The sequence below is a fragment of the Podarcis cretensis genome (assembly GCF_951804945.1).
Source record: "Podarcis cretensis genome assembly, chromosome: 2".
NCBI classification, from domain to species: domain Eukaryota; kingdom Metazoa; phylum Chordata; class Lepidosauria; order Squamata; family Lacertidae; genus Podarcis; species Podarcis cretensis.
Window position 1 is genome coordinate 431,338 of NC_137171.1, and position 23,600 is coordinate 454,937.

The window sequence follows — 23,600 nt, forward strand, 5'->3', positions numbered from 1 at the left end:
CCACCATCCCCAGCCGAAGCTGGGCTCAGGGCGGCTAACAACAATAAAACAGTACAACACAACATAACACTCTAAAATCATTCATTATAAAAATAGAACCTGACCCTGGCCCCTTGCCCTGTCCTCCCCTGTGAGGCTTTTTGTTTCCTGATCAATCTTTTGGTGAGTGACTTTTCCCCCAAAAGAAAACTCAACATTTCAGAGCTGCCCCTCTAAAAAAAGCTTAACAACTTCGACTTTCCTCCATAAAAAAAATGACCTGAACACCCCAAAAAGGGGGTAGATCACTGCCATATTTTTTTTCTTTGAGTAGATCGCAGTCTCTTGGGAGTTGGTTGTCCCTGCTGTAGACAACAAATACTGACTCACTGTTGAGGGGCATGGACAGAAGGAAAATCCTGAAAACAAGTACAGACAACTAGCACCCGAAGCATGGGCACTCAACTACAGGCCCAACTTGCGCCATCCTTGTTTTATGACTTTGCTGTTGCTTTTTATGTCTCAAAAACTCCTCTGTTTCACAAGAAATATCAGAAAAATAAGGAAAATGAAAGCAGTTTCATCCTAGAAATAGTAATTCCCACAAGAAGCACTAATTAGTAAATTTACTAAATGGGTGCTTAATTCTCTTTTAAACTTCAATTCATTTTCAGAAAGTAAATATTTCAGTTCCGTATTTATTGTGGCATTGCTGCTCCTTCTTGCTTGCTCATGAGTTGCACAGCACGTGCCCCAATCTGTAGTTATTCTGCTCCTTCTGTTCCTTTATTCCCTGATATTTCTAACTAGTTTTATTATGTATTTTTATTTATTGCGTATGTGCACAGTAACCCTTAATTCAGGGGTCACCAGGAGCCTCAGCTTTCACTGAAATTAGGCTCAAAAGAAGCATTCTGTTGTAGCCGGTAGAATAGGTTGTGGTGTGTGCTTAGTAGAAATGGGCAAAATGGGCAATTTCGGTTTCACATTTTTCCAACATTCAGTTCTCCACAATTCCACATTTCTTTGCAATTTTTTAAAAAGATTAAAGTCCTCATAAAAATCATAAGTGTTTTAGGGCAAACCTCTCCTCATATGCATGTACTTGTATACCATCTTACTTCTACTATGCACATTTCCCCCAGAGCTGTGCTGTTTCCTCTAATATAATGCATTTTTGCATGTGATTTTCTCTAATATAGGCAGTTTTGTGCACATTTTTCTCAACTATATGTATTTTTGTGCACATTGCTGGGCTGGAGAACTGTGCTGCTAATTACAGAAAAGTGTGAATTTTGAAGCATGGCTCTGTTCCAGTACCTGCATTTTTTCACAGTGTGTGAATTAGGTACTGTATCTTCTTCTTTAAATGCAAACTGAATCAATTTCCCTTCCCATCTCTAGGGTTTGGTTGAAGTGTTTGTGCATGTGGGTGTGGGTTTATGGTGACCAAAACAATTTTCATTTTTTTTTTTTAATATTTTTATTAAGTTTTGCATAACTATATTTCACAGACATACAACAGACAAAAGTAAATGAAATAAACATAAAAAGAAAAGAAAAAAAGAAAAGAAAAAGAACATAAAATACGTACAACATAAACAACACAACTTTAACAACACAACATTAATTTTACAACTTAAACAACACAACATTAATTTTACAACAACATTGATCGACTTCCCTTTATCTCGATTTCGGATAATGTTATCTTAATTATCTTTCTGCTGTATCTATTCCAAAATAAAATTTATAACGTAGTAAGCGTTATCTCATGCCTACTGTGATTTTTTTTTTTAAAAAAATACATCTATATTTCTGATTAACATTTTGATTTTCCCCTTGTCTCTATTTCCATATATATTCTAAATTTATCCCATTCATTACTAAATTTTGTACTTTTTTGATTTCTTATTTTCTGAGTCAATTTTGCCAATTCTAAGTAATCCATTAATTTAAATTGCCACTCCTTTAATGTTGGGGTTTTTGCTGTTTTCCAGTACTGTGCTATGAGGGTTCTAGCGGCCGCTGTTGCGTATTGAAGAAGGGTTCTTCTTCTTTAATATCTTTGCCAATTATCCCCAGCAGGAAGGTTTCAGGTTTTTTAACAAACGTATATTTGAATTTTTTTTTTAATTCATTATAGATAGATTCCCAGAATTTTTTGAGAATCTCGCACGTCCACCACATGTGAATAAATTCGCCCTCTTTACTCTTACATTTCCAACACAGTTTGTCGCCTGTTCTATAAATTTTATGCAATTTTATCGGCGTTATGTACCATCTGTACATCATCTTGTACATATTTTCCTTAAGTGTCGTGCATGCTGAAAAGTTCATATATTTACACCATAAAGCCTTCCATTTATCAAACTCTATATTATACCCTAGATCTACCGCCCACCTCACCATCACCTCCTTTACTTCCTCATCCTTGGTGTCCCACTCAAGCAACTGGTTATACATTTTTGATAGTAATTTTGTTTTACTTTCTATTATTTCAATCTGGAATCTAGATTTTTTCTCATTTATTCCAATCTTTTTATCTTCCGTCCACATAGAATTTATTTGATGATATTGAATCCAACCAGTCAACTTATTTTTTATTTCTTCGTATGGTCTAATCCTCCACCCGGATTCTGTTTTGGTTAATAAGTCCTCATACGTCCATCGTTCCCCCTTAATGTTTAATTTTTTAATTGTTAAAATATCAATTGGTGATAGCCACCAGGGTGTCTTCTGCTCCAGCAATTTTTTATTCCTTTCCCAGACTTCCAATAGTGGCCCTCTGAAAATATGATTAGAAAAACCTTTATGAACCCTTCCCTTATCTCGCCATAGATAAGCGTGCCAACCGAATCTTAAGTTAAACCCCTCTAGATCTAACATCTCTCTATTTTTTATGACGATCCAGTCTTTTACCCAACAAAGACATGCGGCCTCATAATATAACCTCAGATTTGGGACCGCAAGACCCCCCCTATCTCTTTGGTCTGTAAGCAATTTAAATTTAATTCTGGGTCTTTTTCCCTGCCAAATAAATTTGGAAAGTAGTCTCTGCCATTCTTTAAAAATTGCAATTCCCCTAATTATTGGGATGTTCTGGAATAAGAAGAGTAATTTGGGTAATAAACTCATTTTAATTGCCGCCATTCTGCCCAACCACGAGAGGTGTAATCTGTTCCATATATCCAAGTCCTTCATTATCTCTTTCCATGTTTTCTTATAATTATTTTCCATCAAATTTATATTTTTCATAGTTATCCAAATTCCAAGATATTTTACTTTTTTGGTTATTTTAATTCCAGTTTGTCTTTCAAGCTCATTTATGATGTCTTCTTTCATATTTTTAGTCATTATTTTGGTTTTTTCTTTGTTCAATTTAAATCCCGATAGTTTTCCAAATTCTTCTAGTAATTTTATGACTTTGCCGATGCTCTCCTTTGGTTCTTCCAATGACAACATAAGGTCATCTGCATATGTTTTCAATTTATGTTCATTCGCGCCGATTTTTATACCACGGATCTCTGGGGTTTTCCTTATCTTATTTGTAATTGTTTCTAAGACTATGATAAACAGCAGCGGTGATAGAGGGCACCCCTGTCGAGTACCTTTTGCTATTTCAAACTGTTCTGTCAGGTTGTTATTTATAATTAATCTGGCCCTTTGTTGTGTGTATATTGCTCTAACTCCTTCTAGGAATGTGCCCTCTATCCCTGTTTTTTCCAGACATTTTATTAGAAAACCCCAGGAGACATTATCGAAAGCCTTCTCGGCGTCAACGAACATTAAAGCGGCAGGGATTTCGTTATGACATTCTAGATATTCAATAATGTCTATTGTATGTCTGATGTTGTCTTTTATTTGTCTATTAGGAAGGAAGCCGGCCTGATCACTGTGTATAAGGCTAATTAAACATTTTTTAAGTCTATGTGCCATTATGTCTGCAAAGATTTTATAATCATTGTTCAGTAGTGAAATCGGTCTGTAATTCTTAATATTAAGTTTATCTGAATCTGGTTTTGGGATCAAGGTAATGTAGGCTTCTTTCCAGGATGTTGGCATTTTTCCTCCTCTTAATATCTCATTCATAACATCACATAGTACTGGTGTTATATATTCCTCTAGGACCTTGTAATATTTAGCTGATAAACCATCTGGTCCTGGGGCTTTTCCTAATTTCATCCTCTTGATCGCTTCTCGAATTTCCTCTATTTTTATGGGTCTGTTTAAGGCGGTTCTTTCTTCTTCTGTTATTTTTTTTGGACTATTTTCTTCTAGGTATTTTATAATGTTCGTTAAATCTTCTTTTTCTCTTTTGTATAAGTTCATATAAAATTTAAGGAAGTGCTTTTTTATTATTTTAGGATCTTCCAGAACTTGGTCATCTACTTTTATTTTGTTTATGATGCTACATTTTCTTCTTTTCCTCAGTTGCCACGCCAGAAATTTTCCAATTTTATTTGCTGATTCGAAGAACTTTTGTTTCATTAACTTTATTCCCCATTCAACCTCTTGGCTTATTAATGTTGAATATTGTGTTTGGAGCATTTTATATTGTTGCTTATGGCAATCATCTTTTGGATTTTTTATCATATTTTTTTCACATTCTTTCAGTTGAAGGATTAATTCTTCTTTTTTTCTTTCCTTAGCCTTTTTTCTTTGGGAGTTTTGTTGTATCAGAAGACCTCTTAACACTGCCTTACTGGCATCCCATACTATATCTATTCCAGTCTCTTTGTTAATATTTAAAGCAAAATAATCTTTTATAGTGGTTTTTGCTTTTTCGATCACTTCTTCTTTTTCAAATAGGTAGTCATTCATTCTCCATCTGTACAGACCTTGGGTCTTCCATTTTAATTGTAATGTTATTGGGCTGTGATCCGATAAAGTTCTGGGTAAAATTTCACATCTCTCCGTTCTTATTACTAATTCTCTCGAAATCCATATTTGATCCAGTCTGCTCCAACTCTGGTGTGGTTCAGAGAAGTGGGTAAATTGTTTCGTTGTGGGGTTTCTATATCTCCATATATCTATTAAGTCCAGATTTTCTTCCAAATCATTAAACGATTTTGGTAATTTCCCTTGGTTTAAATTTTTTTTCCTTGTGTTTCTATCTAATTCTGGTGTCGGCACCGCGTTTAAATCTCCAAGTAGGACTAGTTTGTTGTTATCTAAATCTAATAAAAGTTGTTCCAATTTTTTAAAAAACTCCATTCTATTTGAGTTTGGGGCATAGACTGTTACCACATTTATTCTCTCTCCCTGGTAATTAATTTGGATTCCTAAGATTCTTCCTTCCTCATCTTTGCATATTTGTTTGGGTTCTAATTTCTCTTTCGCATAAATTACGACTCCTCTCTTTTTCTTAGAATCTGAATTAATGAATTCTATTCCCAACCTTTTATTTATTAGAATATGCTTGTGTTTTTTAGCAACATGGGTTTCTTGGCAACAAATGACATCAATGTTTTTTTTCTTTATAATCTTTTCAAATTTATTTCTCTTGGGCTTATCGTTAAAGCCGTTCACATTCCACGAAAAAAACTTAAGAGACATTTTGGGTTATTGCTAGGTTCACTTTATCCTTATTTCTGCTTTATAATCTGGTATTATTCCTTCTTTTAGATTTTCTGCCTTCTCCTTCTTCTTCTTCCTCCGACTTTGAATCCTCCGTTTCCTCCTCTGACCCCCCACCCCCACCCCCGGCTCCGTCCCCCCCTGCCCCCCCCACAACCAGGTCACCTCCTTGCTGTCTTGCCTCCTCTCTACCCAAATCTTTTTCGTATCTTCTCAGGAACTTTTCTGCTTCAAGTGTATCTGTCAACTTGAATTTTTTATTCTTGTAATAGAAAGAAACCCCTTCTGGGAATTCCCATTTATATTGGATTGCATTTCTTTTCAACACACTTGTCAGCTGAGTATATCCTTCCCTTTTGCGGAGAATCCTAACTGGAATTTCTTTGAAAATAATGATTGGACGGTCTCCAATCACTAACTTTCTTTTAAAGCTCGTTTTTAATATTGTATTCTTCATTTCAATGGTATTAAAAATTACCAAGCAATCTCCAGGGGTTTTTTTTAATTTGTTTTGTTGTGGTTTCAAATGGCCCCCCAAAATGTCGGTGACCCCTGCCTGGAGTAGTTAGGGCATCCCATGACTGCCCATGGTTCTGTTGCATCTGCTCTGCTCTCTATTTTCCATTGTTCTTTGTACTGTCGAAAGCAGCTGTAGGCTCTCCAGATGCTATGGTAGATCTGTGGCTGAGGGAGGAAGGCTCTTCTCCTGGGAGACCAGCATTTTTTACAAGATTGTGATGATCAATTAATTATTTTCTATCTAGCTCTTCCAAAGGAGCCCAGGACAGCAAACGATGACATAATAAAACAATACAATTAAAATAAAAGGAAGGTATATTTGAAAACAAGAGCTTTTACCTTTACCTTCTGCTGGAAGTGGTTCGCTCATTTCTCTGAAAACGTTTGCAGTCACATGTAAAGGGGGGGTTTTCTAAATCTTCTCCTCCCTTCTTCTTACAGCTTTCCAGTCCTGTGCTCCCATACGAGCTGTATGATGATTTCATGGCTCTCTCCAGGAGCGTGCAGAGAATGGAATACAGAACAGGGGCTGATGCCAAGACCTTGGCAGATCCCATCAAGAGTACAAAGGATTTACTGCGCAAACTGCTACCGACAAATTATAACACATTACGGCACCTCATTGCTCACCTCTACAGGTAACAGAGAGACCAGCAGTGACTCCTTAGCTCTTTTCTTGTAGGAATAAGGGCTGCTTTGGATGCTCTTTGCAAAGCTCTAAAGTGGGGTATAAATATCCTTAAGAGTTAAGTATCCAGTTTCAATACAGATCCATTGGTCCACACCTCTGTTTGCCCTGCCACTTTCCCCTGGGAAAACCTGCTGTTTCCTTCTGAAATGGACCAAATGGCAACTGGGTTTTCTGCAGATTGCCATTTGTTCCAATTCAGCAATAAAGAGTGTTTTGCAGGGGAAAGCTGCAGGGCAAACACAAAGCCACTCATACCTAGAAAGCCCAGGGCCCTATGAAGCAGTGTGCACCCACCCACCCCAGGTCTCATTGGGGCTCCCTACGCCACTGCCTGTGTTTATCTGCATGATACTTGGGTGTCCTGCTTTCTCCCAAGGGCTCAGGCTACCAGTAGAACATATAAAACCAGGGGCAAAGCTAGACTTTATTTCACGCAAGTCAGACCCAGTTTGACACCCCATGTGCATTTATGTTCACACACACGTAGACTGGGAGCCTCAATGGCGCCCCTCTGGAAGCTTCACCCAGGGCAAAAAACCTAGCTAGCCCCCACCCCCGAAGCTATAGTGCTGTATGAAATTTATGTTTTCCATCCCCAGATGCTTTTAAAATGGTATCTGGTCAAGAATTCAAAAATTGAGAATAGCTTCCACAAGCCACAAAAACCTGTTTGCATCTTCCTTAAGGGCAGAGCTGCGCATTGATGCAAACATATGTCACACAACCTTAGTGGCATCTTCTTCTAGGGAAATGGTGGTAAACCTGAATCCAGTGATCCTTGAAGTTTCCCCGGGGTTGCTCTATAAGAAGATCAGTCATGGAATAGGATTCAGACCACTTAGTCAATTCACGTGAGACCCAGTCACCCCCAAACCTCATACAAAAACCTCTCCATCTTGCTAAAGTTCTGCAACTAATGATTTGGAAATTCTTATGCAGGGAGATTCACAGCTCAGTTGCAGAACCATGGGCATAGCCAAGGGGGGCTCAACAACTTTGACTGCCCCCACAACAAAAATCCTGGCTAGGCTCATGTGCAGAACGCATGTTTTCAATCCCCAGCATCTCTAGTTCAAACAATTGGGGAGCAGATGATGGAAAAGATCTCTGCCTGGAGCCCTGGAGAGCTGCTGCCAGTCAAAGTAGACAATATTAGGCTAGATGGACAAATAATCTGACTTTGTATAAGGAAGATTCCTGTGTTTCTACAAAACAGAAGATTGTAAAGAGAAGAGGGTAACTCCAGAGTAAATCCTTGCAAGGTGAGGGGAACCTCAGGTGATAGGTTAGCACAACTACTTTTGCACCAATAGTATAAAGCTATAATGGTTATTCATGTCTTATGTAGGGTCTAGGCTCTTCCCTCAAGGTAGCACTCCTGAAGGGGTATTGTATTTTTCCAGTACTCAAGCAGCAATATTATACTGCTGGGAAAATGTGATCCCTTCTCTGACATTATCATCATTGCTGTACCATGTGGAATGCAGTTGCCTAAGTGTCACAGCCCCTATTGAATGGCACCAGTGATGAAGGACCCATGCCATGCATGCCAACCATGGAGATGCTTTTCAGAATGAAGTGGAGAAGCCCTGAATCCACAAAGTCACAAAATGAAAATGACTACCTACCTTACTGAAAATGTAGCCTAAGCACCTCAGTGTCTCCCATTTCTGGAAAATGTTTAGGTTCAGACCTTTGATGATTCATTCTCTCTCCTCCCCCCTCAAGAGTGGCTGAGAGATATGAGGATAACAAGATGTCTCCCAACAACCTGGGGATCATATTTGGGCCCACACTAATCCACCCTCCCTTGAGCAATGAAGTTTCCATGTCGTGCCTCGTGGACTCAGGATACCAGTCCCAGCTGATTGAGTTTCTTATCCTCAACTACGAAAGGATTTTTGGGATGGATGACCTGCCTCCATCTGTGCTTTGTGAACGTGAAAACTCTTTGAAAGAAGCAATTACCAATGAAGCTCTTTCAAGCAGTGAAAGAGATGTTGATGCACCTTCTGAGGTAGGAGTGGGGGCGGTATTCCCAAGCACATGCTTCCCTTCTTTTCCCTACTCCTTCCCACATTGCCTCTACAGATATACTTCCATGGGCACCCCTCAAAATGGTGGTGCTAAGAATAGGGGAAGTACCGTATTTTTCTGTGTATAAGATGCTCCCATGTAGAAGACGACCCCTATTTTTTTGAACCCAAAATTAAGAAATCGATATTTTAGGGTTGCCATATCTCTAGAAGTGAAAATCTGGATGATTGGTGGCAGCAGAAGGTTGTTGACCTTTTTTTGGCCAAGTGGGCAAAGTGTAACCCCCAGTCCCCCTGCCAAATACACAATCCAACCCAGACATTTGCTAGAAAATTTAAAGATCCTCCCGGCAATCAGCCTGTGATGGCTGGCAGAACTGGTTCTGGCAGCTTTTTCATGGCAGACGCAGGAAGGTAAGTAGTGTTTCTTAAAACTCCTATGTATTCACCATCTCTGTATAAGGTAAAGGTACCCCTGCTCGTACGGGCCAGTCGTGTCAGACTCTAAGGTTGTGCGCCCATCTCGCTTAAGAGGCCGGGGGCCAGCGCTGTCCGAAGACACTTCCGGGTCACGTGGCCAGCGTGACAAAGCTGCTCTGGCGAGCCAGCACCAGCGCAGCACACGGAAACACCGTTTACCTTCCCGCTATAAAGCGGTACCTATTTATCTACTTGCACTTAGGGGTGCTTTCGAACTGCTAGGTGGGCAGGAGCTGGGACCGAAAGATGGGAGCTCACCCCGCCGCGGGGATTCGAACCGCCGACCATGCGATCGGCAAGTCCTAGGCACTGAGGTTTTACCCACAGCGCCACCCGCGTCCCCCATCTCTGTATAAACCCTAACCCTAACCCAATTTATGACTTTAAAAATTAGCCAAAAACATTGTCTTATACATGGAAAAATACAGTAATTCCAAAAACACAGGATGCCAGATTCAATATAGAAATCATCATGTATAAAAAGAGTATTTGACATTGGTGGGACAACATGACTATATCCAGGTCAGGAGAAAAATGATCATACCATGTTGTTGTCCTGTAGCTGCTAAGGTCAGGACAGGGGTGAAAATAGCCAGGTTATAACAAATGCCTTCCCTACATGTGGCCACATATTCCGTCCTTGGTATCCAGTCGCTGTTGGTGGGCTGAGATGCTGCTGCTCTCCCAGCTTCCTGGAGGGAGGCAGCTGAGGCCCAGGGAGCTCAGCACTGTGCAGGCACAGAAGGGCAAGAGCAATGGACTGGCTCCACTGTATTGCCCAGGGCCAAGCTCCTTCTATAAGTGCCTGCGGCATACGGTGCTTGGAAGCTGGGAGAGCCAGGTCACCTCACTGACAGCTACCATTGGTTTCTATAACTAAAAGATCTCAGGTGATTTTTATTTTATTTTTTATTTTTTGAGACATATCAAGCTGTTACTAGTCAAGGTTAATGGTACTAGGTAATGTGGACCACTTCTGAATTTACTATAAGAGCTGAGCTGTGGAAGAATCACATGATGGTTTTGTTTTGGACTGAACCCCGTTTTGCTACAAGTAAAGGAATTGCATGTTTGAGTCACATATGCATGACCTTTTGCACATGAAAACCTAACATGTCAAGGGAAAAATTAGCCTAGAACTCTTCTCCTAAGCTTTATATATGCAAGCAGTGTTTTATGGGACAAAATTCAAAATGCAGTCCCTGATCTGTAGTTTGACGCAGTACAATCCATGTGCTTCTGCTCAGCACATACCTTGGTTCTAAGACTACTGCCAATATGAGTAACAGGCCTTATGATCACTGGGCATACAAGGATCCCTCATTTCTCATATTCTGTTGCCTCCATCTTTTCTTCTGAGCTTGTCAGTCTGCATGTGGTGCAAACTGCGATGGAGACACCAATGTTCTACATTTTACAAGGATCTCAATTTTTAAAAATAAATTGCCAAGCAGTGTATGGGGGTGGGGGGAGCGAAATTTTGCCAACATTTCAACTTTATCAGAATAGATCCATTTTTTGACATTTCAAAAGCACATAATACGACAAATGGCAATGACCAGTTTCAAATTCTGAAAACAAAATGTGAGCAAAATGGATGTTTCAACAGGGAACATTCTGAAACAAAAATATTTATAAAATAATGAAAATACTCCCCCCCACACATTTTTTTAAAAAAATGTGGCACTTGAATTTAAAACTTTTAAATGAAATTCTGTAATTAAATGATTATATACACACATAATAATGGGATTCTTTCCCTCTAACTCTGATTCTAACTTTTTGAAAGTCCTTTTGCAAGTTTGCTTTTCTTGCAGCAGCCACACCTTCATACAGGCGTGGCTATATGGGGAGCGCAATACACAGATTCACAAACATGGCTTTTCCTTCCAACAGAAGTCCTCCTCTAAGCCGTATCTGGATGAAGACAATAGCACTGCTGTGGATTCTGCCAGGCAGAAGCAGTGTATGGAGGAAACCCACTTTCCTGAAAGTGGGGAATCTATAGGTAAAGTTCTTTCCTAGATCCTGATCAGGCATTTAAAGAATATTGGTTCCTATTTTGGGGAGAGAATATTGTATTCTTCAGGTTCAACAGTGCCCCACTCTTCCTCCAAACCATTAAGATCCACAATGTCTCCCTCATAACTTCCATACACCCTGTCTCTCTAGATAATGTTTCTATATCAACATTTCGAGAAGCCACTGCATTCTAAATTTTGCCTGCTCTAGTATTAGAATGGCCAAACCCAAATGATGTATCTCGATATAATAAGAAAGGTATGACCCCCCCATAGGAGGATTTGTATTGCCACATCACTCCTGGTTTGGCGTGAAGTCATGGTGCTGTGGGGGTGCAAAAGTGAGGGCAGGTTGCGCAACAGCAGAGGTCATGGCATAGGAGTAGGAAGGGAGAGACAGTGAGAGGGGGGAAGTGGTTAAAGAAATGGCAGACATCTGAGTAAAGCAGAGATAGAGAGAACTGAAAGAAAAATGGTGATTTTAAACCACAGCAGAGGTTTGACTAAAGGACCTTCATTGTCAAAACATTGTATGAAAGTACTATGGAGTATTTTATATCTCTCACATGAGGCAGCTAAGGAACTGGAAAGGGAGAAGTTTGAGTACTGGAGATACAGGGAGATACACCGAAAGCAGGGGGAAGGGACTGTTCTAAACAATGACAGAAGTTTTGAGTAAAGGGAGATAAAGAGACACTGAGAGGAAAATTGCAGTTTTAAACAATGGCAGAGAAATGAGTGAAACAGGGCTGCAAAGTCACACAGAGAGGAAAAAAAGTGGTTGTTTTAAACAATGGCAGAGGTTTCAATAAAGCAGGGATGGAGGAACACTGGTGATTTTAAATAATGGCAGAGGTTTGAATAGAGCAGGCAGAAGTGATGCTGCGGGGGGGGGGAATGGCAGTTTAAAACAAGGTTTGAGTACAGCAAGAAGGAAGTTTAGAAAGGCTCTGTTGTGTTAGCTTCTGTGTTGCATCCATCTCTGCTATTTTTCCATCATAAAACTAGGTTTTATTTTGTTTTTTTAAAAAACAACAACTCCTTGTCCCATCATTCCTGCTTTATTTAAATCTCTGCCATGGATTAAAACCACCATTTTCCTCCCAGTGTCTCTCCACCTCAACTCCAGTGCTTGGGGAAGCCCAACAAAGGAAGTGATCAAAGAGGAACTTTCCTCGTCATTAACTTTTAATAAGCATTGCTTTGGGACATCTTTCTTTTTTTTTAATTTCTTTTTATTGAATTTCACTTAAATAACCAAAAGAAAAAACAAATCAACAATTTCAAAAGAAATATCCATACATAACACAAAAATAGCATCAGTTTCCATTACAATTCTTTGTCTTCTTCCTTAAATCTTTATATCTTTAGATCTTTAAATCTTTCCTCTACATACCTATTGACTTCTTTCCCTCCCGATTTCGGGCTTCTTAATAAAACTTCTTTCTTTTTTCTGCAGCTATAGTTTCCTTCAATGTATACCATAAATTTATTCCAGTCACTAATAAACTTTGTATTTTTTTAGTTTCTATTTTTTTGCGTCATTTTTGCTAGTTCAACATATTCAAATAATTTTGTTTGCCAATCTCTGATAGTTGGGGTGTTTGGGCTTTTCCAATTTTGTGCTATTAATATTCTAGCTGCTACTGTTGCATATTGGAATAGTGTCTTATCTTCTTTTTTAATTTCATCCCCAATTATTCCTAGTAAGAAGGCTTCTGGTCTTTTAGGGAAAGTGTATTTAAATAATTTTTTTAACTCATTATAAACAAGTTCCCAGAACTTCTTCATTTCTTCGCAGGTCTACCACATATGGTAGAAATTGCCTTCTTTGATTTTACACTTCCAGCAAGCCTTATTTCCTGTTTTGTACATTTTCCCTAGTTTTGCCGGTGTGATGTACCACCTATACATCATTTTTTCCAAATTTTCTCTAAGCGTAATGCATGCCGTGAATTTCATTCCACTGCTCCATAATTTCAACCACTTATCATATTCTATGTTGTATCCCAAGTCCATTGCCCATTTTGTCATGACCTCCTTTATTTCTTCATCTTTAGTGTCCCATTCTAATAATATGTTATACATTTTAGATAATAACTTGGTTTTACCTTCAATTATTTCTATCTGAAATTTAGATTTTTTCTCATTTATCCCTACTTTTTTATCTTCCTTCCATACTGCATTTATTTGATGAGATTGCAGCCAGCCTGTTAATTTATCTTTCAACTCCTCATATGTTCTCAATTTCCAGCCGCTTTCGGATCTTATCAGTAGGTCTTCATAAGTCAGTCTTCCTCCTTCCATGTTTGCTTTTTTGGTTGTTAGGATGTCAATTGGTGATAGCCACCAGGGTGTTTTCCATTCCAAAAGTTTTTTATTTTTCTCCCAAACTTCATATAGTGGCCCTCTGATAATATGGTTTGAAAAACCTTTATGTACCTTTTCTTTATTTAGCCACAAATAGGCATGCCAACCGAATCTGTTGTTGAAGCCTTCTAGGTCTAGCAGGTCAGTGTTTTCCAAATTAATCCAATCTTTGATCCAGCAAAGGCAGGAGGCTTCGAAATATAATTTCAGGTTTGGCACCGAGAATCCCCCTCTTTCTTTCCGATCTGTGAGTAATTTGAATCTAATTCTCGGTCTTTTCCCTTGCCATATAAATTTCGAAAGAGTTTTTTGCCAATCTTTAAACATTGTGGAACCTCTAATCACTGGAATGTTTTGGAATAAAAATAACGTTTTTGGGAGTATGTTCATTTTTATTGCCGCCATCCTTCCCGACCACGAAAGTTTTACTCTGTCCCACGTATCTAGATCTTTTTTAACTTCCTTACATGTTGTAAAATAATTGTCCTGAATTAAGTTTATGTTTTTTGTAGTTAGCCAAATTCCCAAATATTATATTTTTTTAACCACCTTGATTCCATTCTGTATCTCTAATTTTTCTCTTTCATCTTTTCCCAAATTTTTGGTCAACATTTTTGTCTTTAATTTATTTAACTTAAAACCGGATAGTTTACCATACTCTTTTAGTATTTCCAAAGCCTTACTAACACTTTTTTGCGGCTCTTCTAAGGATAACATCAAATCATCTGCGTACGCTTTTAGTTTGTATTCTTTCGTTCCTACTTTGAACCCTCAAATCTCTGGTGTTACTCTTATTTTGTTCGTGATTACCTCCAATACCATAATGAATAAAAGCAGGAATAGAGGGCATCCCTGTCTTGTTCTTTTTTCAATTTTGAATGAATTTGTTAAATTGTTGTTTATAATCAATTTAGCAGATTGGTTCGAATAAATTGCTTTTATTCCTTCCATGAATTCGCCCTCTAGCCCTGCTTTCTCCATGCTTTTTAGTAGGAACTGCCATGAAACATTATCAAATGCCTTCTCAGCATCGATGAAAATCAGCGCTGCAGGTATTTCATTCTTACACTCCAGATATTCAATGATGTTTATGATATGCCTTACATTATCTTTGAGTAACCTATTTGGGAGGAATCCTGCTTGATCTTTATGCATTAAATTTACTAGACATTTTTTAAGTCTGCTTGCCATCACCTCTGCAAAGATTTTGTAATCGTTATTTAATAATGATATAGGCCTATAATTTTTTATATTTAGTTTATCCGTGTCAGGTTTAGGAATCATCGTAATATGAGCCTCTTTCCATCTCTCTGGTATCTTTCCTCCTCTTAAGATGTTATTCATGATGTCACATAGCACTGGCATTAGTTGGTTTTCTAATACTTTGTAATATTTAGCTGACAATCCATCCGGTCCTGGGGCTTTCCCTGGTTTCTTCTTCTTTATCGCATCCTGGATCTCTTCTGCTTTTATGGGTTTATTTAATTGAGTTCTTTCTTCCTCTGTTATAGTTTTCCCGCTGTAGTCTTCTAAATATTTTTAGTAGGAGACAGTTCTCCTACTACTCCCTCTATTTTCTTGTCTATCAACTCATGCATATCTCCTAGCTTTTTCTCCATATGTATTTCACTCTGTTTGAATTCCTCCTTTATTTTTAGCCATAAGATATCTAAATCCTTAGATTTGGGAAATCTTTCAAGTTAAGATTTGTTGCTTCCTGGGATGATACATTCAATAGGTTGTCTGCTTCCCTAATTCTCCGTAATGTCTCTTCTCCTCACTCAGAGTTGAACAGCAGTGATTGCACCAAACAGAATGACGCTATACTTGACCCTGAAGCTGCCAATGTCAGCCCACAGACCAGGGGGCGCTTCAGCCGGATGCCTGTGAAGCACCCTCGCACTCTCACCCCCATAGTGTCCAGTCTGCCCCTGCTGGCTGCTACCATGGCTGGCTCAGAGGCAGGAAGCCATCTCCTGGAGCAAGGTACAAACAGCCGCAGCAACTCGCCAGACACTCGAGGGCAGCGCAAGCACTTTGAGATCACTCCAGAGACTGCCAGGATTGTCTCCAAGTTCCAGACTCAGAATGGGAGTCAAGACTGCTGTCCTGCAGGGCTGGAAAACCCACTGGAGGGAGAGCCTGTGGATGCATTGGGAGGAAGCAGGACTGAATCTTGAGCCTTAAATGTTTCTGTTTTAATTTTTTAGGAAGCAAACCAGACAAAGGGCTTGAATTCCAGTTCCAGGAACAATTTGGAATAACTAGACCCTAACTTTGCAAAAGCAGGAAAAACTGCTGTTCACCTAAGAGTACACTTGAGAACTGGGGAAGAAACAGCCCTGGGGGTATCTCACAGAAACCTAGGAGGGATGATGCCCCCTCCAGATTTAACTGTTGCATTTCTTGCTTTGCAATGCCTTTGCAATGGAGGCGAGGAGCCAGTGCGGAGCTGCTGGGTTGCTGAAAGCTACAAAGCCATTGGTGCAGTCTCTCGAAATGGGGCTGATGCTGAAGGGCGACTTCCAGGGGGCAGCCAGGAGCATTTGATGGGAAGAAGAGTCAAGGGCAGAGCCTAAGGCATAGCAGGATGTTGCTTGAGGTCCCAGGGGAGTCGTTTGCCAGCATGGGGTGGCTGTTTTTCCAGGGGTCGTGTTGGGGATAAAACACATTTGGGGTGTTTGGGGGCAGGGCATGACTGTTCAAGTAAAATCCAGGGTGGTTCAGGGGTGGTTTTTCCACCTGGGCTGGGTATGGTTTGAAAAGGTGATGACGTTACACTGAGACTACATGATGGGGGGCTCAACCAGACCAGACTGCCACATGCAGGGCTATATTTGGCAGGTTTAAAGATACCAAAATATTGAGAAAGGTGAGTTCCATGACCTATATAAATTTTGCAAATTAAGCAAAGTTTCATAACTTCTCTTACTTTGCATACTTCTATTATTTTTATTTCTTACTTTTGTGCATTATTTATTCTACTGCTGCTGTTCATACCGAGGGGGCAGTGGAGCCCCACTGCCTGAGCTTTGGAAATCTTGTAACAGCTACCTCTCTTGCTTCTGAGCTTTCAGGGGGTATTGCCCAAAAAATTCATACACATCTTTGCAGTCTTCAGAGCTACAAACTGTTTTTGTTCTTTTTTGTTTGTTTGTTTGTTTTACAAAAGAGAACAGATTCTCAGGAAGCAAAGCTTTGCAGTGTCATTTTGGTTTTTTGGATTTTGAGCAACAGGCCAAGCTTTTTGTAAGCTTCTGAGAAGATATTTAGGATGGTTTGGAGGTCATCCTCTGAGTGTGCACACACTATGTTGTCATCAGCATATTGAAGCTCTATGACAGAAGTTACAGTAACTTTACTCTTTGCTTTCAGCCTACTCAGATTAAAGAACTTTCCATCTGTTTGATACATGATTTCTACCCTGGTGGGAAGTTTCGCTTCGACAATGTGTAGGATCATGGCAATGAAAGGCGATAACACATCCCTGTTTAATGCCCAATTCCACTGTGAATGGTTCACTTTGAGAGCAAGTGTTATCCGCAATAGTTGCTGTCATATTATCATGGAGGAGCCAAAGGGTGTTCACAAATATATCTGGGCAGTCGATTTTCAGAAGAACAGTCCACAGGGCATTACAATTTACAGTGTCGAAGGCCTTAGTAAGGTCAATAAACGCCATATACAGGGGTTGGTTTTGCTAGCTGCATTTTTCTTGAAGCTGTCGAGCAGTGAATATCATGCCCACTGCCCCCTAGAACAGGCATCCCCAACCTTTGGCCCTCCAGATTTTTGGACTACCAATCACCACTGGTCCTGTTAGCTAGGAATCATGGGAGTTGTAGGCCAAAACATCTGGAGGGGCGCAGGTTGGGGATGCCTGTCCTAGAAGGTCTAAAACCATTTTGGGATTTAGGAAAGGTCACCCCAGATATTGTTAAGAGACAGTTTGCTAAGATCCTTGCAAGAGGTTTGCAGGCTGCAGCTAATAAAGAGATGTCTCAATAATTTCTGCAGTTCTATCACCTTTTTTTAAAAAAGATTGATAACTCTGGCATCCATAAAGTCTGCCGGGATCTTCTCTCTCTCTCAGATTTTTTTGATGAGCTTGTGAAGTGGTTGTGTAAATTTAATCCGGCCCACTTTGAAAACTTTGGCAGGTATCCCATCAGGTCCACTGGCTTTGTTGTTTTTCATTTCGTTAATAGCTGTACATAGCTCTCCCAGATTTGGAGATATTGCAGGGCCATCTATCATTTGTTTTTGCGGGATTTGTGAGAGGACCTCAGCAGCTATAGGGGAGTTGTGATTAAGGAGATGATGATGATTGATTGAATTTATATACCACCCTATACCTGGAGGTCTCAGGGCAGTTCACAGAATAAAATCTAAATATAAAACCACAAAATACATAATCAAAATAAAAACAACAACCCAATAACCCTCCCTCCAAAAATGAACTTCCCTGGGGAGAGCATTCCACAGATGGGGAGCCACTGCAGAGAAGGCCCATTCTTGTGTTGCCACCCTCCGGACCTCTTGAGGAGGAGGCACATGACAAAAGGCCTCAGAAGATGATCTCAGGGTCCAGGTAGGTTCATATGGAAAGAGGCGATCCTTGAGGTATTGTGGTCCTGAGCCATTTGAGGCTTCATGGGTCAAAACCAGCACTTTGAATTGGGCCCGGAAACTAATCAGTAGCCAGTGCTGTCAGACCAGGATTGGTGAAATATGCTCAAACCATCTTGCTCCAGTGAGCAACCTGGCCACTGAATTCTGCACTAACTGAAGTTTCCGAACCATCTTCAGAGACAGCCCTACGTAGAACCATTGCAGTAAATCTAACCTTGAGGTTACCAGAGCACAGACAACAGTCAGGGCCGTTTTTACCTGGGGGAGTGGGGCACCTAGGCGCCAAATTCTGGGGGGTGCCAGGCGCCCGCCACTGAAGCCACCTAAGCTCTTAACTATCTACCTATTATGAAATAATAAATAATTTTGATCAAGCTAGAAAAAATACGTACTGTATATACCTAGGTATTACCAAAATGTATACCTACTGTTTCACTAAAGGACTTTCAACTTTGTGCACTCATTTACCAAAGACGTGCTGCTCCAGTGGTGGTGCTTGTCATTCACAATGGTGGTGCTTGTCAGACTCAACGACGGCGCTCACAACTAAATTTGGGGGCACTGGGAGGATCTTTGCACCCTGGCGGTGTATATGCTAAAGACTTGCCTGACAACAGTAGTTAGGCTATCCCTGTCCAGATAGGGGTGTAGCTGGGCCACCAGCCAAAGCTGAAGGAAGGCACTCTGGGCCACTTAGGTTGGTATGGTATGCTGGTAATGTTCTTTCCAGTGCAATGCCATCGCTTCTTCATCTTTTAGAAGCGTGGTACTGTCTGTTGAGCATAGTGATACTGTGAATGTGCTGAAACAAATGGTCTTATTATCTCACATTTCCTGAAGGATATAGCAGGCTAGAAATGTAAATCAACAAGTAGTAAATATTGGGGCATTGGTTGCTCCCCTCAATGTCTTGGCCAAGATAGCATGGATTTCCTTCAACTTTGAACAAACTTGGTTATGTTGACCACCACACATTTACCACCGGAGAGAGGGCTGTAGACTTAAAAATTATTTCTTGAACTGGAGCTGCCCCAGACTCACAAGAACTCTAAAGTCAGAGGGTGGGGTGTGTACATATATTTTCCATTCTGTCAGGGTGTCTCCCAGGCCATCTCCATGTTTCACACTTAACTGGCTTCACGTTGGATCAAGATAATGTTACAAATTCCTTCCTATTAAAAGGGAGGAAGTAGAAGAGTCCTGTGATTGCTTAGACTCCCAATCTCTTAAATTCTCTGCTAAACCTGTATGTAATGTTAATACCTGAATTTATCATGGTTAACCCTGGTTGAGCCTCAGCCACCAACAGGGCAAAGGACACCGTTGCCTTGAGTGCCAGTTCAGGGGTGGGGAGAGGAGAGCAGCTGTTTGGGCCTCTCCAACCAACCTTAAGACTGTTTGACTGGCAGTTCCTACTGATGTGCAGCCTAGGGTTAAAGGCACCAGAAGGGAAGGGCATGGATCAGGATCATATGAGGTCCTCCTGGTATGTTTCTTAGACACTTAAAGGAAAGACATGGAGAAGCAACTTTATCTTCGGGGAATGCCCTTTCTTCTTCCCCTGCCCATTTGTATAGTCAGTTCAGCAAGGAAGTGCCTGTATCATTTCTCCTCGGGGGTCAATTGCAGCTTGAGGTGAGGTGCCTTGAGGAATTGGTGCCAGAGAAAGGCTAAATCCTGCTTTGCACCAGGGTGGGTCCTAAATCCAAACTGGGCTGTTTTTTTGTACAAGAAAAACATGTTCATCTCACACATCATGCTTTGTTTGGGCTTATGTGCCTGCACTCCCTGATTAAGAAAGTTAGATTAATGTACAGGGTTTGCTTTTTCATTTTAACTCCGTTATTTCAAGGCTGTAAACTCTTCCATACTGGGGCACACATACTTGTGAAGCATTCTTCCCCCACTCACCTGACACTCCTGAAAGTAAAACTATGGCCTACCTTAGAGGAGAGGCATGGTGAAGTTACCCTCACAACTTTTGGGCAAATTAAAGCTGCTGGATGAGGAGTTAGGCCTCTCGGGAAGTAGTCCTATAGCAGCTTAACTGAGGGCTCCTCTGGGAACATGTGGCAATCCAGGGTGTTTTCTCTGTTAAAGAGCAGTTTTCCCTGAGGGAAAGTGGGGGGGGGGGTGAGAGAGAGAGAGGAAGTGTTGGATAAGCACTTAAATGAATTATTGCTTTGCAAGAGTCGTAACATAACTTTGCTTGATTTTATAACAAACCCACCCCTTCCTTTCAGAGGGAAATGTTCTCATTTTGGACTGGTCATTCCCCCATCTCTTGGATTGGGTGATGGAGGTGTTAAGTTTTTGGCCACAGTGCGCACATGTGGAAGTAGGCGCCTTTTAATATTTGGATTCGTGTTTGGGGCAGTCTGCCTCCTCCCAACCTTGCTGTGTGTTTCTAGGGAGCCAGGTCAAATAAATATCCATTCTGAGTTTTTCCTGAATCAAACTTGGCTGCGAGGAAAAAAATGTCATCTGGTTTCTTCCCCTGCTGTAGCAGTGTGGAAAATGCCAATTTTAACTGTATTTTTAAAAGACTGCAGTCACTGCACAACTTAAAAGATACAGAAGCCAGGGACAATGCAGCCACAGCCGACCCCCGATATTTGGGTACTCTTCACTTGCTTAGAGGCACAGCATCCTCAGGTCCCTCTTTAAAGTATCAGATGGGGGCACTTCCGGGTTAGCGCCTCCGGCAATGGCGGAGCTCCTCCGAACGGGAGGAACTTGCTCCGTGAAAAGTAGGGTCTGAACCGCCACGGTGAAGGCGGAGACCCACTGAAATCACAGGCGGAAGAAGCCTGTGAACTTGGGATTCGGCTGGCACCCTTTGCGCCTCCCCTACTCGCGGGGAAACCCTGTTTTGGGGATCCGGAGCGACGTGGGGTGAGCGGCGCGGTGCTTTGAATCGACTGCTTCTTTCACGGAGTGAAGCCGCATTGCTGCTGCCAAAGAGCGCTGACTTTTTCCTGTGGACAATTGGACTTTAAACAACAACCCGTGAGTAGTACGGAAAATTGGATCTTTAAATACCTTAATTTGACATCGAACGGGGAAGGTTCAAAACAGGAAGTCCGCCTTCCCCTTTTGTAAATAGACTGAAGCAAAGAGCTTACAAGTTAAGGTCTTGGAAAGCCTTATGTAAAGGATTAAACTTCCATTGATTGAAATTATTAAACCCCCCTTGGAAGCAGGAGAAGAGGGGGAAAATTTTGGACGGTGTATCCTGAAGGAGAGAGTGATTAGAATTAAATTGCCACTGCTCTGAACCTGGGAACGGACTGGCAGTGATTGACGTTTTGGGAGAGTTCATTGACAGCGAAGAGAACGGATGTTGACAGTCGGTTGAATAAGAGAAATATATTGTTTCCATTGTCCGCTTCTGCGTTTAAAAGGGAGGAAAAGTAACTGAAAATTGAAACCAACTTTACTTTTTGAACTTTCTTTGAAAGGATTGATACAAGTGGAGACTGTTTCCCTCTAGAGGGAGCTTTTGAAACTGTTACAAGAGTGGAGCTGGGAAATCTCCAGCTGCTTGATAAGAAGTGTGGGAACTAGAGATTGACCTTGGACATTCGAGAATGTCGACAGGAGAAGCCTTAGTAAATGCATTTTGCAAGATAAACTATTTGCTGGAACAGCTTCATAAAAAATTGGATGTTATGATTACTAAAACTGACATTTTGGGACCAAAAGTGTGCACAAATACAGAAATTATTCAGGATTTGACACAGGAATCTATTTTAGCAGGACAAATTGCTGAAAAGGAGAAGGAGAAAGTTGCTGTTGTCGAACCTAAGCAATACAAGGGGGAGCCTTAGTCTTACAGAGGCAAACCGAAGACTATAAGTTGAGGCCCTTTATGATTGAAACTAGAAAAAGTCAGACTCTGAAGATCGGAGCCTGACCTGGACTGAAAAGGAAATTTGGAAAGATCCCTCTATGCAGGGATTAACTGACTTTTGGAATATGGACTTGGGTCAGGAGGAGATTGGAGCTCGGGGGGCCTTTGGAGTTGGAGGAATTTTGAAATATGCCCTGAAATACTTTATGGATCCTAGCTTTAATTGTGGAAATTTGGCTGACCTGTCGAGAGGGAGTGGAGGTGTCGTTGGATTGGAGTTTCCTCAAGATCTGCTCTTTAGCATCAAAGAATATGAAGAAGAACTGCAGAAGGGATGTGGAAAAGATTTAAGAGCCTCAGACATAAGATCTCCAGGTTGATGGACTGTATGGAGTGGACAGAAGTGTCTGTCAGAGCCCGTGACCGGGGAGAGGAGATGGTGGAAGAAGATTGGAAGATTTAAAGTCTATATATAGAAATATTGTAAAATTAATGAGTGACAGGAAAATGTTGGAATGAATTTTTATGGCCTTAGTAGAAATGCTATAAGGAGTTAAGCTTAAATAAGTATACTAATTTTAATGGAAATAAGATCCCTCTATGCAGGGATTAACTGACTTTTGGAATATGGACTTGGGTCAGGAGGAGATTGGAGCTCGGGGGGCCTTTGGAGTTGGAGGAATTTTGAAATATGCCCTGAAATACTTTATGGATCCTAGCTTTAATTGTGGAAATTTGGCTGACCTGTCGAGAGGGAGTGGAGGTGTCGTTGGATTGGAGTTTCCTCAAGATCTGCTCTTTAGCATCAAAGAATATGAAGAAGAACTGCAGAAGGGATGTGGAAAAGATTTAAGAGCCTCAGACATAAGATCTCCAGGTTGATGGACTGTATGGAGTGGACAGAAGTGTCTGTCAGAGCCCGTGACCGGGGAGAGGAGATGGTGGAAGAAGATTGGAAGATTTAAAGTCTATATATAGAAATATTGTAAAATTAATGAGTGACAGGAAAATGTTGGAATGAATTTTTATGGCCTTAGTAGAAATGCTATAAGGAGTTAAGCTTAAATAAGTATACTAATTTTAATGGAAATAAGATTAAAAATATGTTAAGATATTTATATGATAGAAAATGGAGAAAGATGGAAAGGAATTGCTAAAACAATTAATGGAAGTGGAATACAAAGAGGGAGGTGAGAGGAGGTCGATGATATAAGGGAATGAAAGTTAGAATATGGAAAAGGTATGATGTATGTTGTCAGGGACTCAGCGGGAGCGCAGGGAGGAGAGGAGATGGAAAGCGAGGGGGAGCAATCCGAGGGCAGCGTAGGAGAATATGACAGCAGCCCGATAGATTCCATGAGCCTCTCCAGCGAATCGGAAGATTCACAGAAGGGGGCGCCGATGGGCAGGGCAAGGGGCGACCCAAGGGGGACACCCCA

At 40.8% G+C, this 23,600-nt stretch overlaps 1 protein-coding gene across 6 annotated transcripts in view; it reads left to right on the forward strand.

Annotated features, from left to right (window-relative positions):
• GMIP (GEM interacting protein) overlaps positions 1 to 16,792 on the forward strand; it is a 97,965-nt gene extending 81,173 nt beyond the window's left edge. For 5 of the 6 annotated variants that reach the window (XM_079967799.1, XM_079967800.1, XM_079967802.1 and 2 more), the window contains 4 exons: positions 6,520 to 6,716; positions 8,498 to 8,786; positions 11,182 to 11,293; positions 15,462 to 16,792. In XM_079967799.1, coding sequence (XP_079823925.1) covers positions 6,520 to 6,716; positions 8,498 to 8,786; positions 11,182 to 11,293; positions 15,462 to 15,856 — 993 coding nt within the window. In that variant the 3' untranslated portion in view covers positions 15,857 to 16,792. The remainder of the gene's footprint in view (positions 1 to 6,519; positions 6,717 to 8,497; positions 8,787 to 11,181; positions 11,294 to 15,461) is intronic. The other variant, XM_079967804.1, reaches the window with a different exon arrangement.
• The last annotated feature ends 6,808 nt before the right edge of the window (positions 16,793 to 23,600 follow it).